This window comes from Mesoplodon bidens, assembly GCF_964165515.1.
Source record: "Mesoplodon bidens genome assembly, chromosome: 8".
In the NCBI taxonomy this organism is placed as follows: Eukaryota; Metazoa; Chordata; class Mammalia; order Artiodactyla; family Ziphiidae; genus Mesoplodon; species Mesoplodon bidens.
The window spans coordinates 75,084,880-75,101,216 of record NC_138165.1 but is presented as its reverse complement, the minus strand read 5'-3'; the positions used below and the strand labels follow the sequence as shown (position 1 = coordinate 75,101,216).

General features: G+C 38.3%; 1 protein-coding gene across 4 annotated transcripts in view; it reads left to right on the top strand.

The window, feature by feature from the left end:
* ANKRD44 (ankyrin repeat domain 44) overlaps nucleotides 1-4,742 on the top strand; it is a 328,696-nt gene extending 323,954 nt beyond the window's left edge. For 2 of the 4 annotated variants that reach the window (XM_081242878.1, XM_081242877.1), the window contains one exon: nucleotides 1,815-4,742. In XM_081242878.1, coding sequence (XP_081099004.1) covers nucleotides 1,815-1,873 — 59 coding nt within the window. In that variant the 3' untranslated portion in view covers nucleotides 1,874-4,742. Of the gene's footprint in view, nucleotides 1-495 lie in introns of all 4 variants that reach the window. The other 2 variants (XM_081242876.1, XM_081242875.1) reach the window with 1 other exon arrangement.
* Nucleotides 4,743-16,337: the final 11,595 nt, after the last annotated feature.

Sequence of the window (16,337 nt, the reverse complement as noted above, 5' to 3'; positions counted from 1 at the left end):
ACTCTTACAGACATCTGATTCTTGACATCCGTTCTAATCTGACACACGATTACCTACAGTGGAAAGTCATTGTTCTCAGAATGAGAGTGCGCTGGCCCCAGCCCGAAGCGCATGGTGTGTGCGTGTGCTCTCAGGTGGAAACATCTTTCTGATTGTCCTGTGGCTGTTTCTTGTGGAATTGTGTCCCACCCCCGTCCCCTCATGTTTCTGTTCACTAGATGAAGACTGAAATTCTGCCTAACTTCAGATAATATAATGCTTTGTTGTCACGTAAGCAGGAAAAAAAAACGAAACCTTCCATCCAATGTCTCCCACTCCCAATCCCCTCCAGCCTCACCCTCAGCATGACTTGTGGGAAATAACTCCTTTGCCTGGCATGATTTCTAACTTGACATACATCTCTGCGTGTGAAGTCGTTCGAGATGTACTGTGGGATGCTCACACCACCTCTGGATTGCCTGGACTAACCACTGCCTTGTCTGCATTTACGCCCAGGTCATACCCCGGCCCTGGCTTGCGCTCCTAACAAAGACGTGGCTGACTGCCTGGCCCTCATTCTGGCTACCATGATGACTTTTTCTCCTTCCAGTACCATGACGGCTGTCAACTTCGTTTGTTTTAAAAAAGACAGTTTGAGCAGGACGACCCTCTCCAACCTGGGTAGCATGGTTAGCCTGTGCAGTAACAACGTAGGCTCGGAGGATGGGTACAATGAAAATGATTCTGATTCGGAAACGTTTTGACTTTGGACTGTAGAAGCTTTTTCTTGATCACCCATGTTGGAGGAAGGGAAAGAAGCTTGAATTCCAGGTTTATGTTGTGTTCAAGTATTATTATGGGCCCGAGCTTCCAGAAGCCAGTAGAGAAGGAATTAATTAAATCAAGGGAAGACAGCTAGGCTGTAGGGCAAAGCACTCACACAGATGGGCCTCGATTTTGCTTTGTTTCATATTTTCCTTAGATCTGAGATACTTCTGTGAAAGCCTACCTCTCATTTTAAGTAAGGAATAAAAAATGCATTGAATTCTTTTTCTTTGTGGATAATGCAACTGAGAGGGAACTGGTCTCTAAAAGATTTTTTTTCGTGTACTCACTCGACAGTGAGTTCTCAGAAGTGTATCAACATGACATTCATGTCCCCCAGGAGGGAAGGGAATGACTGGATAGGAAATGCCTCCAACCTCTTCTCACTTTGATGTTTACTTCCTTACTAGAAGCCAAAGGTAGAGGTGTTCATCTTCAGAAATAATGCCTTCATCTTCAGAAATAATCTTTTTAAAGGAGTCCAATTATTCATATCCTATCTATAGTAAGCACTTAAATATCCAGAACTTCTTTTTGAGGATTTTTGTTAAAGTTGCCAGATGAAGGGAAAAGTTCACTGGAAATTGAATTTGCTTTTTTCATTTAACATAAATGTAGCACTCAGTGATCCCCATAACAAGCCTGTGACTAATTTTCACCCGAGTGATCAAATCCAAATCTCTCCAGTAACATTTCAGGTGAAGATTATATTGCACCAAAACTTTGAGACATATGCAAATATAATATGAAACTACCCTTTATTAATTTGTCTGTAAATCAAACTACTAACTTTATGAAAACATAAGAACCATCAGTATTGCTCATCAATAGTAAAATGTTAAATGCGCTTCTCGGTCAAAGTCATGCCTCAGTGAGTGGAAGTGTGACTCCAAAAGGGAACAAAGTGAAAGCACGATGTAGAAATGGGCAATGTGGAAATTAAGGCCAATTAAAGTTGCTTGATGATGAAATCACCGTAGTGAATACTGTGTCTGCTCCCTCTGCCAAAGCTTCTAGGTCAAATGGACCCCGTTCCACACCTGGAATAGCTGTACAAAAAGAAGAATGAGACTCTTTAGATTATGCACATACACATGCACACGTATATGTATGTATTTATATATATATGTCTGTAGTTCGTCAACCAGCTATCCACGAGGACCAAAATGCTTCAGTCTAAAATGGAAGATTTAAATTGTTTTCCTTCGAAGTGGAAGTGAGAACTGAAACAGCTTTTCTATGGAGTTAAAATGTAATCTTTTTGTGTAAGTCTTTGTTGTGTTTTATATTTCTTATGACACAGATTTCTAGTTGATGGCTTAACATTTGTAACTGATAATGTGTTGACTACAGCTTATTTTTTTGCCAAACTAGAGAAAATGTTCATATACTTTTGATGTAAATGTGTTTGTATTTATTTGAAATGAAACAAATGCCGAGGAAACATCCATTGTTTGTTCTCTGTTTTAATTCCTACTTGTCTTACTTGGAATCATGAAAAAGCCGGAAAATACACAGGACTCTCCCTGGGCTGGCCCGCAGTCCTGGGGCCAAGCCCAGCAGCATTTCCACTCCTAAGGTTTCCAGCCAACCCTCAGGTTCTTCCACGTCGGTCGGAAAGGGGTAAAACATCCGTGGCTCAGCCCGTGTGTAGCCAGCTCAGAGCTTAAAAGACACTGCAGTCCTGTGATCTTCTACGAGATGAAAACTGAAGTGTGTACTGGATCATATGCCCAAAAGTGGCCCAAAGAAAGATATAGAAATTATCCTGAATACGCTGAAAATTTCACATGATCCCAGCAACCTAACAGGAAACTATGTCAGTGTGTGGGCACATGTACCAAGAAGAGAAATAAAAATCACCAGCTCATGCTGTTTTCCACTTGAGGAAGAGACAGGAAAGAAACATGTTGCATTAAGGTAGTGCTCTCCGACATTTTATAATCGATTCCGTTTTCACCCTGAAGATTTCTATCTTATAATATATGTGAGATATTTTTAAAACAGTGTTCTATCATGTCTGGATCAAATACAGATACTGTATTATATATTTCATCTAATTGTAAAAGACTTTAATCTTACTCTGTAATATCCTGGATTTAATTAAAAACTCATGCTGGGTTCTTCACAAATGAGAACTTGTTCAAAGGACTTCTAAGAACTGGTGTTAATTTCATTGAAAAATTTTGACACCACCATATTGTTTTTTTAATTCTTGCTGTTGTGTTCCCCTCCTTCCTCTGTCCTTTCTGTTTGCTTCGAGAAGATGAGTTTCGAAAAAGTGGATAAATTGCTAATGAGCAGTAATGACCTTATCTTTACCAAAACCCTGAAAATAAGGTAGATCTAACACTGAAGAAGCACGATATACTGCGGAGTCTTTTTCTAGAAGTGAATGGAAATCTTGCTCAGTTGGCATTTAAAGCAGGATATGGGATGCCTGCTTTAGTGGTGAAGCAGCATTAACATTTTTCCCCGTAGAGTAGCACAGAGAACAAGAAACACTGCGGCAAAACAGTGGCAGCCACGCGACATTATCTCCACGGAGCTGCGTTCTGACTTTTCCCCACTCTTTCACTGCTAGAAAGAAGGAAGACAAAGGAACAAAATGAAATCATGCTTTGAATTGTTCACTGAATCCATCTCTCGCCCCCGCTCTCTTTCTCTTTCTCCCTCTTCCCCAGACCAATTTTTTTCCTTTAAGAAACGACTTTAAAAACTATGAGTTCTGTTTTTCACATACATCTCTTAGAAATAAAGCTAGGTTTTCCACATAGCTTTCTAAGAAAAACAAAAACAGAAAACATTGTGCTTTTACCTTAATGTGTTCTTTTTAGACTGTATTTTAACCACAGCCACGGGGATCATGTTTCATCGCACTTACCTATTCGCCGGTGTCTGCCTATCCTGGGTAAATATGTTACTATCTCCAAATGGCCTAAAATCTGCTATGATTCCACAGTAAATAGCTCAGGGGATTTCTATTTATCACTACTAAAAGGGCACCATAGTATGTTTTGGTACTTTAGGCAGTAAACAGCTGCTTGGGTTATTATTTTATTATTAAATTAGGACAAGAACATCAAATGGATTTGCTGCACTAGTAATTCTTCGTACTGTTGAGCAACTAAGTTTGCTTATCTGTTGTGTAGGTTGAAGAACTCATCCCTTTTTTTGTCTTGTAATATGAAGTTAGAGTGCCTTTTTACATTTGTATATTCTGAAAATGTTCTGTGAAATGTTTAGTAATTTTTTCATTTGAGTGTTATCAGAGCAATATAATACCAGTGAGTTTTCATTTCAGCCTTTCTTTGAATGTATAGAGTGTCTTTTTCCTCCTTCCCCTTTTACCTGCTTTGAAATGAAAATGAAGATGCAAAGTTTTCTATAGGAGTTGTTTGATTTTGCAGTGCTAAACTGCTTTCTTTTTACAAAACTGTAAACCGTAGGTCAGTGTTATAGGGGAAGAACATTTTAAGATAGTGACAATCTGAGTGTGTGTATAAAATGTAATTCTAAGCGTTTCTTATGCAGTGATCTAAAAATTCAATGCAAATATCTTTTGTTTGGTAGTTTTGTCTATATATTTTATGCTTTAGCATGTGCAATATATCTTTGTAAAGCGCGATGATACAAATCTGGTGCCAGTGTTATATTTTGCATAACATATTTGTAACAGCATAAAATATTGTTTGATGATTTCAGTGGGATTTTTGTCTGTAATGTTTTCTTATGTGAGTTGGAGTTGAATGACTCTGGTAAATGCCATGACTGTAAAAATGAGGAAATGACTTTGAACCAATCTGAATCTTCTCAAGCACAGTTTAATACTTTTTCAACTACTGAATGCTAATAATGTAATGAAGTACTTAACTGTAATATACTATGGAAATGCATTCAGATGGTTATTTTTACAAATAAAAGCGGTACAAATATTGTTGCAATTTGTGTTGTCTTTAATTTTTCCAATTATGCTAACTTTACCAGTTATTCTGCTAACTTAAACCTTTGTCCCCTGCCAAAGCCAAATAACGTTAAATTTTGAAAATAATCAAGATAGAAGTGTATCTCCATATTTTCTATTTCTGTGTATATAATCACATTTAGAGTAAAAAATTTCAAACAGATATTTTATGTTCATTTTATCTGTTTATGCCTCCAACTTTTTCCATAAAAATTTAAGCTGGCTTGCAACATGTCCTTACCATAGGGCAGCTCACAACATGGCAGTATGCTTCGTGAGAGTGAGCAAACTGACAAAAGCCAGAGAGAAAAACTCACAGAACTCACGGGTTTAGAGCTGAATCTTGAAGTGGCATTCCATGATTTTTTCCATAGTCTACTCATAAGAAACAAGTCACTAGGTCCATCCCACATGCAAGGTCACATCCCACCAAAAGGTGTGAGGACCAGGAGACAGGAATTACCGGGAGCCATTTCGGAAGCTATTGACCACACTGGCTCTATCACAGCGCCCTTCAAGAGTGGGAGTTCACACCAGGATAACTTTCCCAGCCATTGCTAAGGAAATTGTTTACTTGACTGCCTTAATTCACCTGTTCAAGAAATACATACGGATCCCCTAATTTCACTTGTGCTTTCGTAAGCAAGCAGAAAGGGGATAATGGCCTCCACTGAGTAATTGTATTGTTGGACATCAATGTGGTGCTTTGTCTCCAAACTGCTTGTCAAAGGATTCCTCTCCCTAATGCCATTCAGTAGGTTTAGATCCCTATACATCTGTCCCTCACTTAACACAATGTATTCCAGAATTAGCTTGCAAGGCCAAAGACATTAAGCTAAAAGGCTCTTAACACAACCTAAAAATATTGTGGGTAAAAGTACTGTATGAATTGTCTCGAGCAGATTTCATACTGAAGGTACATTTGCTGTAAAACATAAAGCAGCAAAGATAATGGCTGTGCCATTCATTAATTTTCAAGCACTCCAGGGGGTGATCGAAAAGGTGTGGGCATTAGTGGTTGGCACAGTGACTGGGGAGTGGGAGGGCTTGCTACTAGCATTTGGTGAGCCAGGGATACCAAATGTGCCACCCAGCCCAGTGTACAATCCCCCCACCCCCAATGCCCATGCGTCCCCACCTCACTGCTCATATACTTGCTCTCCTCTTTTTTCTGAATCATTCCTTCATCAATGTATTACTTGTGAAACCAGCCATATTCTAAAATCTGTTTTCACAGAGAATTGCATAAAGATGCCCTACTATGCATCCCCTCCTAAAGAGCGCTCCCAAGCTTAAGAAGAAGGACTTCAGAAGGCAATGTCGAGTACCTGTTCCCTGGTTGTGTATTTCTACAGGTGAGATCACATGCAGGTGAGTGGAGGAAAGTGCTACACAGATTTGAAACAAATACTTAATTCCTTTGTTGTTAAACACAAAAACTCAGGCCTGCACGTGTATATTTCTTGTCTTAAGCAAGGGATGATTGCATCCTCTTCACAGTTGGGGTAACCCTGCTCATAAAGACAGAAACATTTGGCCCACAGTCCCACAGCAAGATCTGGCAACAAACCACTGTTGGTTCACGTGGTTCTCTGGGCACTGGTAGACACAATTTCCAGAACACCATTTTCTACCTTTAAAAGACAATTTAATGAAGTATATTTAATATCTAGAAGAGTTTTATAATTTTCAAAAGTAAAAAGTTGAAGCAGTACCTAGAGCACAAAAATCTTACCTGTGTTTATGTTCAGTTGATAAAGCACCCAGCAAAATTGAAAACTTGAATAACTCATATTTCTTTTAGTTGGGTTCCCTGAGAATTACAAATGTCTAAACTCAAATCTGAATGTGAAGAAGTGGCCAGCCATATAGAGATCAAAGGAGGAAACAGGGAGAGGGAACAGCCAGTGCCAACAACCAAAGGCAGGAATGAGCTTGACATGTTCCAGGCACAGAAATGGGGCCAGTGTGGCTGGAGACTTGTGGGGTAGGGAAGGGTGGTACGAGATGAGATCACGAGTGGTCTGAGGCCAGATCTTGTAAAAAAATTTTTGAGCCAGGAGAAGAAGTTTCTATTTTATTCTTAATGTGATAAAGATCCACTAGAGAAATCTAAGCAGAAAAAAAATAGCTGTGTTCCTATTTCATTTTTAAGAGACCACTCTGACTGCAATAGGGAGGCAAGAGAGGAACCACTATTGAGTGGTTAGGTGGCTACTGCGCTAGTCTAGATGAGTAAAAACATGGTGGCTTGGATTGGTACAGCAACAAGGGAAACAAAGTGTGGCACAGTTTGGGTACTCTTAAAGACAGAGTTGACTGACCTTGCTGATGGTTTTATGTCAAGTAAGCAGTCTAGAGTTTGGGAGAGAGGCTGGGGCTGAGGTCAATGAAATTATAGATGAGCAGAGGAACTTGCCCTGGGAGTAAATGTAGAGAGTGATGAGCCCTGAACTGTGGGCACTCCAACATTCAGACGTCAGGAAGAGAAGGTCTAACAGAGAAGACCAAGAGGGAGTGGCCAGTGAGGCAGGAGGAAAAGCAAGAAACCTAGATGTCCCTGAAACACGGGAAAGAAAGAATGTATGAAAGGAGTGTCAGTTGTTTCTCCTGTCTCAATTGCTTCTGGGAGGTCAAGATATGATGCAGCGTGACCATTGGATTTGGCAACATAGAGTTTATTAGTGACTTTTGCAAGAACATATGCATCAGAGTGGGGGGGGCAACAATGCAAAGAGGATGGTTTAATGAGGGAAAGAAAGGGGAGAAGGTAAAAGGAAGAAGAAAAATAAGGCAGTAGCTGGAGGGATGTGAAGACCAGAGAGAGTATTTGTTTTTTAAGATAGGAGATGCTGTATGTAGTATATCAATGCTAAGGGGAATGTCTGGGAGTGAACAAGAAGAAGGTGTGAGAATGGATGGGAGGGTAATTTTAGAAGGAACATTTTAGAGCAGCAGAGGAGGATTGCTGAGTAAGGCTTAGCACACTTGAGATTTATGACCATGAATTTTAAGTGGTACCAGTCATCCTGGTGGGTTTTTTCATCAATGTTGGTACAGGCATAGAGTAAGTAGATAGTGGAACTTAAACAGGGATAGAGCTTTGCCAAATGAGCCCAAGGGGAGTTATGGAACTGTGGTGTTTTCAATAGACATGATTATGTAGATTATGGATTCTAAACTGGGTAAGGAGGGAAATGAAGACATGAGGGAGGTGATGGAGAGTGAAAAAGTGGCCCAGTCACTGCACTGAAGGTCTTGGTAAGATGGAAGAATTGTTGAGTTGTAGCACCAGAGTTGGTAAGCTAAACATGGGGTGCTTGAAGTAAAGATTTTAGAAGTGGTACAGTTTCGATGTTGACAAAGTCAAGAACATAATCACAGGAGTGGGTGGTTGAGGAAAATTGAAGGAAAAAGCACTGAAGATAAAGAAGTAAAAAACTCAGGAGGCCAATATAATGAATGGCTTGAAAGCCATTTAAAATAGAATTTGAGCAGAATTGATGAGAAAATTTGGCCCCTTCAAAACATCTGTTTTTCAGGTGTTTTACTTTAAGACACACACTCAAAACTGATTTATTATCAGACTGATGTTTGGTTCCAGGATTAGGATGAAGCTTTTGAAGAAGTGAGAATGGTCAAGTGCATTTCTGTTAAAAAAACAACAACCAGACTTTGACTATAATACAATGACAGGTTTTATATCCATATGGTTTAACCTAAATGTGCTTATGAGGCTCTCCAGAAAACAGGACAGATGGCTAAGAGCTGCAGAGTGAACAAAAGGAGTATGTGGAGCAGACAAACGTCTTAGTGACAACAATGAAAAATTGAATACTTCCCAGTGGGCCTTCCACAGAGGACAAAAGACTAAATTCATTGGAATTCTGTATTGCTGTTTAAGTGAAAACTAAATTTGCTTTAAAATACTAACTTATCCTGAAATCTCAATTTTTAACAACAACAACAAAAACCAGAAAGCTGACTTGGGTTTATAATTCCCTTTTGACTCTCTTTTTTCAGAAATGAGTTCTCCATTTCCAAGTCCATCCCATGATTTTATGTTACTTGCCATGTTTTATGTTCTTCAGGCCTGAGATTTATTCCTTGCTATTTTATGATTACTTAAAGTCTGTAAAAACTTTGTTAGAGGACTGTTACCTGATAATTGATGGATTTTCTACTTAACTTCATTCACAGGGTCTACACATTAGCAATGTAAATTTTGATGAGGCTGCTGGGCCTATTTCATTTTGGCATCAGTGCTAAAAAATCTGATAAAGGGCTCAGTTGGTGCCATCTGGGAGCTTGCTTTGTGATGTCACAGCTGACACTAGAAATTAGATTGAGAAAACTAATTAATTTCCCACAACATTTCAGATACTGAAAAAGAAAAGCCTTTCATGATGCTAACAACATTTCCTAGAGATAAGAACATATTTTCCAGTAAATATTAATAATCCATCTTAATTTTCCTTGCTGCTAGCCTCATGATATGAGAGTAACTTGGGTAGTACAAAGCAGAGGACATCTGTTAAAATTCATATAATGTTTATAGGTGTCTATACAGTGTAAATATATACAATCATGGACAAAGATACAGCAGGATATAACCCAACAATATTGAAGGAGGAGGGTATAAGGAAGTAGTGAAATTGTAGTTAATTGGGAAAATGTACATGACATAATGCTAAATTATGAAAATATAAAATGTAGAATATACATTGTTTTATATTACAAAAATAGGTTAAAATTGGATATGTTTATGAGCAAGAGCTAGAAGGTAACGTAGACAAATTAAAACATTGATTTAATTAAGTGACAGAATTGTGGGCAACTTTTTTTTTGAATTTTATTTTATTTATTTTTGTATACAGCAGGTTCTTATTAGTTATCCATTTATACATATTAGTATATACATGTCAATCCTAATCTCCCAATTCATCACACCACCACCACCACCCTCCCCCACCACTTTTCCCCCTTGGTGTCCATACGTTTGTTCTCTACATCTGTGTCGCTATTTCTGCCCTGCAAACTGGTTCATCTGTACCATTTTTCTAGGTTTGTGGGCAACTTTTATTCTGAATTTATGTTGTTTATTGTTTTTGCAATACAGATTTTAAAACAAAAAGAGACTGGAATGTATAAATAGGAACTTGGAGGTATATTAGTCATTCTAATGAGTGCTGGGTTTATTCTGTTCATTAGAACCAGCTCCAAACTCCCTAGTTAAGGACAAATGAAGAACACTTGGAGATGCTCCAATAAAAACCACAGATACATTAAGAATTGAAGAATACATCCTTTTAGGAAGAGTAAAAGGAACTGAATTTAAACAGCTTAAAGTGTTTCTCAACTGTAAAATGTGGAGATTTGAGTCAGTAACTTCTCATATTGTTCCAGCTCTGACTTTTTAAATTCTTAAACTAGATCCATTAGTCAACAGAGTAACTGCCAACCACCTACAGCATCTGAAGCAGTAGAGTGGGCATATGCCTATGCTTGGGAATACACATGATTGAAGGCTGACTGCACTAATAGTCCTTCCACTAATAGATGAAGAATTTCTTTTAGACAGAAGAGATTATGGAGATGTGCCTTTCCTTCTCTGAGCAAGAAAATCAATGGGCTTTAACTACAGCAAAACAAATTTAAAATCATGAAAAGCTATCTAAAAAATGTGTAGTAAATGTAGACATGTTTCCTACAAGACTGATTGTAAAGTCCCTTCACTGAAGACTTTAAGACCATCACCACTCCAGGATGGTGTTAGAGAGATGTCAGATAGACAATGTGCTCCATAGCTTAGAACTCTTTGAAGCACCATGTACACTATCTCCACCAGTTTCTTGTTCCATAGATACTCAAACACACTTTTTGTCCTTTCTTCCTTGAACAACCTAATTTCATTCTTTTACATGTAGCTGTCCAGTTTTCCCAGCACCACTTATTGAAGAGGCTGCCTTTTCTCCACTGTACATTCCTGCCTCCTTTATCAAAGATAAGGTAACCATATGTGCGTGGGTTTATCTCTGGGCTTTCTATCCTGTTCCATTGATATATATTTCTGTTTTTGTGCCAGTACCATACTGCCTTGATTACTGTAGCTTTGTAGTATAGTCTGAAGTCAGGGAGCCTGATTCCTCCAGCTCCGTTTTTTGTTCTCAAGATTGCTTTGGCTATTCGGGGTCTTTTGTGTTTCCATACAAATTGTGAAATTTTTTGTTCTAGTTCTGTGAAAAATGCCAGTGGTAGTTTCATAGGGATTGCATTGAATTTGTAGATTGCTTTGGGTAGTACAGTCATTTTCACAATGTTGATTCTTCCAATCCAAGAACACGGTATATCTCTCCATCTATTTGTATCATCTTTAATTTCTTTCATCAGTGTCTTATAATTACCTGCATACAGGTCTTTTGTCTCCTTAGGTAGGTTTATTCCTAGATATTTTATTCTTTTTGTTGCAATGGTAAATGGGAGTGTTTTCTTGATTTCACTTTCAGATTTTTCATCATTAGTGTTTAGGAGTGCCAGAGATTTCTGTGCATTAATTTTGTATCCTGCAACTTTACCAAATTCATTGATTAGCTCTAGTAGTTTTCTGGTAGCATCCTTAGGATTCTCTATTTATAGTATCATGTCATCTGCAAACGGTGACAGCTTTACTTCTTTTCCGATTTGGATTCCTTTTCTTCTCTGATTGCTATGGCTAAAACTTCCAAAACTATGTTGAATAAGAGTGGTGAGAGTGGGCAACCTTGTCTTGTTCCTGATCTTGGTGGAAATGCTTTCAGTTTTTCACCATTGAGGACATTGTTGGCTGTGGGTTTGTCATATATGGCCTTTATGATGTTGAGGAAAGTTCCCTCTATGCCTACTTTCTGCAGGGTTTTTATCATAAATCGGTGTTGAATTTTGTCGAAAGCTTTCTCTGCTTCTATTGAGAGGATCATATGGTTTTTCTCCTTCAGTTTGTTAATATGGTGTATTACATTGATTGATTTGCTTATATTGAAGAATCCTTGCATTCCTGGAATAAACCCCACTTGATCATGGTGTATGCTCCTTTTAATGTGCTGCTGGATTCTGCATAGACACATTTTTTTTCCATTTCCATGATAGTTCTAGCATAGAGGTTGAAGGAGAAGAGGAATGCTCTCTGCTGGGATTTGGGAGAGGGTTAAATGGCGGAGAATTAGATACATTTCTGATAGTCCAGGTTAGAAGTCAGAGCACAATTTAGCATAGAAACCATGTGATTAAATGTGTTAAATTTTATACTATTTTGTGTAAATGTACTGCATTTGAAATGTAATCAAAAGCTAGTGAGCCTCCTTAAGAAACTGGAAATTTACCATGCAGTCTGAATTCCAAAGGACTTGCAAGCAAACTGTGCTCCGAAAGTTCATTTGTAAATTGAGGACTTTGTTTTCATCAAATCAAGACAAAAGGGCAAGTGAAATAAAACATACCTTTGATGATGCATAATTAGAAAAATAATCCTTAAAATTAATTACCAGGGTAGCACGAAGACTTTTCACCAAAGCACTTTATATCCATTGAATTGTGGACCACATGCATGTGATAATTATTCCCCCAGTAAGATTTATTTTAGTTTAAAAGTGTTAGAAAGAACTGCCAAATTACATATTTAGAACATTTCTCTAGAGTGCAGGTGGACAGATACTATTTCTTTAAATTCTGGTGTCTTTCTCTGTTCTACTGTTGAACTTGAACCAGCTTGGTTATGGTGCCAATAAATCTCGAGTAATCTACCATTACTGTAAAAGTTACTCTGCATGCTGGCTACCGCTCCCTGTAAAAATAATTATACCACTATGGGGGTAACTGACTTTGCCTTCACAATAATATGGCTATCTTTAGCGGGAACACTTATTCCCCACCCCTGGTGTTTCCTTCCAGCTGAAGGGACATCAATTAGAGTAATTCTCTCCATCCCTACACTCTACCCTAGGAAGGAGAAGTGACCTGCCCGTGAATTTGGGAGCAAGAACTGGGCAATCAGAGCACCACTCCTCCACCTCTCCTCCTCTTGGGGACCAGCTGCCCACAGGAAGCATCAATGTCTCCAAACCACAGTATTACAAGACTAGACCCTGTGGAGGCAGCCAGGGTTGGTCCACACCTGAGTGGGGTGTCAGTCTAATTCTGGGGTTCAGTATAGCTCACAGACGTAAACCACATTCTCCAATATCTGCTTTATCAGTAATCAAAATGATATGTCAATCTCCATCTATCTTACTCCATACCTACCTCATCAAAACTCATGCAAGAAAAGCAGGAGTGTTTTGTACCTGTCCCTGTGGATATCACCTGCTATACCTTTCTTCAGTGATGCCCTGAAGAAAAACAATTAGAAAAAATATTCAAGTAAGATGCACTGAAGACATATTAGCATTGGAAAGTAATTTGGAAAAGAATATTAAAATGAGGAAAATCTAATTTCAGACTGAATTTCCTGTGCTTTGTTCCTTCATTTCTCTCTATCTTTGTCTCCTCCTATTATTTCCTGGCTGTAGGTACACTCTTATTTCCATATTCAGTTTTTCACTCACTACTCAATTCATCCATGTAGCAAATGTTTAGTTAGCTTCTACATGCCAAGCAGTGAGGATACAGAATTCCAAGATGACCCAAACAGAATCTAGTGGGAGAGATAGACAGCTTGCTATTTAATATTGCTATGAAAGTGTAATTGGTTAAGTACAGTGGCAGAAAAGTGCACAGGGAATTATTGGTGCCTCCAACCAGCGGGAGTCAGAGAAGATGAAGCCCTGAGCAGCAACTTAAAAGATGGGTGGGAAAAATGAGTTCTGTTAAAAAACTTATATTTTTTCATTGCTACTTTTATCTCCAAGAGGGTACATTTGCACAAATGATATTTAAAACAAGTAACCCATGCACCATGAGTAAACTTTGCAAATGTGAGATCTGGCTCTGTCATGCTACTGGTAGCGGACGCTTGGTGCACCCTCAGCCTACTTCTGGTTTCAGCCACAGCTGTGGTGGACAGTTCCAGGCATGCTGGCGGGATTCACCTCCTGTACCACTGTATGCACAACACTTTTCTGCCTCTGGGTTTCTCCAAAAGCCTTGAGCCTCGTCCAAGTGCAAGTTCAGCCCAGAAGTATTTTTGCATCTATGTTCATGCATGTGATTAAGCTGTAATTTTTTTCCTTTTTTGTACCGGATTTCATATCAAGATTTTTTTTTTTTGGTTGCATCATGCAGCTTGTGGGATATTAGTTCCCCGATCAGGGATTGAACCTGGGCCCTTGGCAGTGAAAACGTGGAGTCCCAACCTCTGGACCTCTGGGGAACACCCTCAAGATATTTTAATATCATAAAATGAACTAAGGAGTCTTTATTTCTATCCCCTGGAAATATTTGTGTAAGATTGAAATTATTCTAAGTCATCTTTATCCTTATTGATTTTTTTCTGCTTTTATATATCTATAAATTATTGATAGAATTGTGATATTCTTCCACTAAGGATGGATTTTTTTTCTCAAAATTGTTGAATTTAGTGTGTTTTACATTTATAGTAAGTATTGAGCATGTGACTTTATTTTTAGCTTGTTATATTGTGTTTTTTATTTATTCCACTTGAATATTTGCTAAAAGTTTTCTGGGTACAATGCTTTTCTTTCTGGAGCAGTTTTAAAATTCTGCTTTAATTTTTTTAAGGGATATAAGACAATTCAGCCTTCCTCCCTTTTGTGAGTCATATTTATAAGTTATATTTTTCTAAGAATTCATCTATTTCATATACGTTTTCAAATTTATTGTATAAAGTTGTTCATATGAAGAAACTAATATTTACTAAAGATATATTATGCATTGTATTATATACTATACACTTGTGTTCTAGATTCTATTTTTCTTTTTTAAAGTTTTTTTAACAGCTTTTTCAAGATATAGTTGACAGACAATAAATTGTGCACATTAAAGTGTACAATGTAATATGTTTTGACATATGTAAATATCCATGAAACCATCACCACAACCAAGAGAGTGAAAATATCCATCATGCCCAAAAGTTTCATCGTGTTGCTTGGTAATCCCTTCAGAGTACTCCATCCAGCGTCTGTGAACTATGAGATTTTCCAAACTGGCTGGTGGTAGCAGGCACTATTCCTGGCTCTTTGCAAACTCCCAGCCTGCTTCCCTTAAGGCCTTCCTATGTTCTTCTCTGGCCTCAGGTAGTTTCCTCACACTCATGTGCAGATGTACTAGGTTCTCTCTCTGCAAGGTTCTCGTTGTCGAGTGCTACTGTCTTGCAAACTCTAGCTTCCTTAATGTCCGTGGACTCACAGCTCTGTACTCCCTGCCAATCAACTTCTTAGCAACTCAGGGAACCTGCTGCACTCCACCTTGATTCCCCTTCCCTGCACCGCCATGACCTGGAAATGCTCAAGGTAGTAAGTTCCAATCACAGGGCTCTCCTCATTCGTTTTCCATCTCTTAGGGAACACTGTTCTTTGTTCTCTGATGTTCAGTGTCTTGGAAATCGTTATTTCATATATATTGTCTGTGTCAACTACAAATTGGCACTTGCCATCTACCTCTATGAGAATTACATCATGTGCTGCTACAGCTGCTGACTTTCAACCCCCCCGAAAGGAGCTCAAGGTGGAGAGCAGAGATGAGGCACTCTGTGCTCTGGGAAAAACTGGCAGAACAGGGCTTCATATCTAACAGGGTTAGATATTTTCAGGAGCCGATTTTATGAGCCCAATTCTTATATTTCCTCATATTTAGAAAAGCACTAAAATCCTTCATGGTGACAACTGCTCCCCATGACTAGCAGAAACTTTCTGCAAAAAAATATGTGCTTGATTGCATGTACTCCCCCTTCACCAAAATCACATATATACTGGCCTTCCCCCCTACCTCTCTGGAGCAGTTTCTCAGAGCTATCTGAAATGCTGTCTCCCGGGCCATAGTCCTCAATTTGCCCCAAATAAAACTTAACTCGCAACTCTCACATTGTGCATTTTTATAAGGTGGCATCTGGCTTTTTGGTTGTTTTAGACAGGATGATAAATCTTGTCCCTGTTACCCCATATTGGCCAGAAGTGGATCATAATATCCTTTTTTTTTTTTAACATCTACAGCATCTTGTTTGCTTTTTCATTTCCTTTATTCCTCCTCTTTTTCCTCCCTTGATTAAACTTGCCCAAGGTTTGTCTAATTAGTCATCTTGAGAAACCAGCTTTTGTTTGCTGATCTTTCCTTTTATATGTATATTTTCAATTTCATTCATTTCAGTTCTTATTTTTATTCCCTCCCTTTTATTTCTTCATTATTCATTCATTTCTAACTTAGATTCATAATACCATGTCCTCCTTATATTCTGGTATAAGCATTTAACACAATAAGTTTACCTCTCAGTAACATTTGAGCTGCATCTCATAAGGTTCATTATGTATTATTTTCATTGTTCAATTCTAAAGATTTCTAAATTTTATCACGATTTTCTTTGACTCATGAATTTTTAGAAATGTTTTAAAACTTCTATACGGATTTTTCCTAGTTTTCTTTT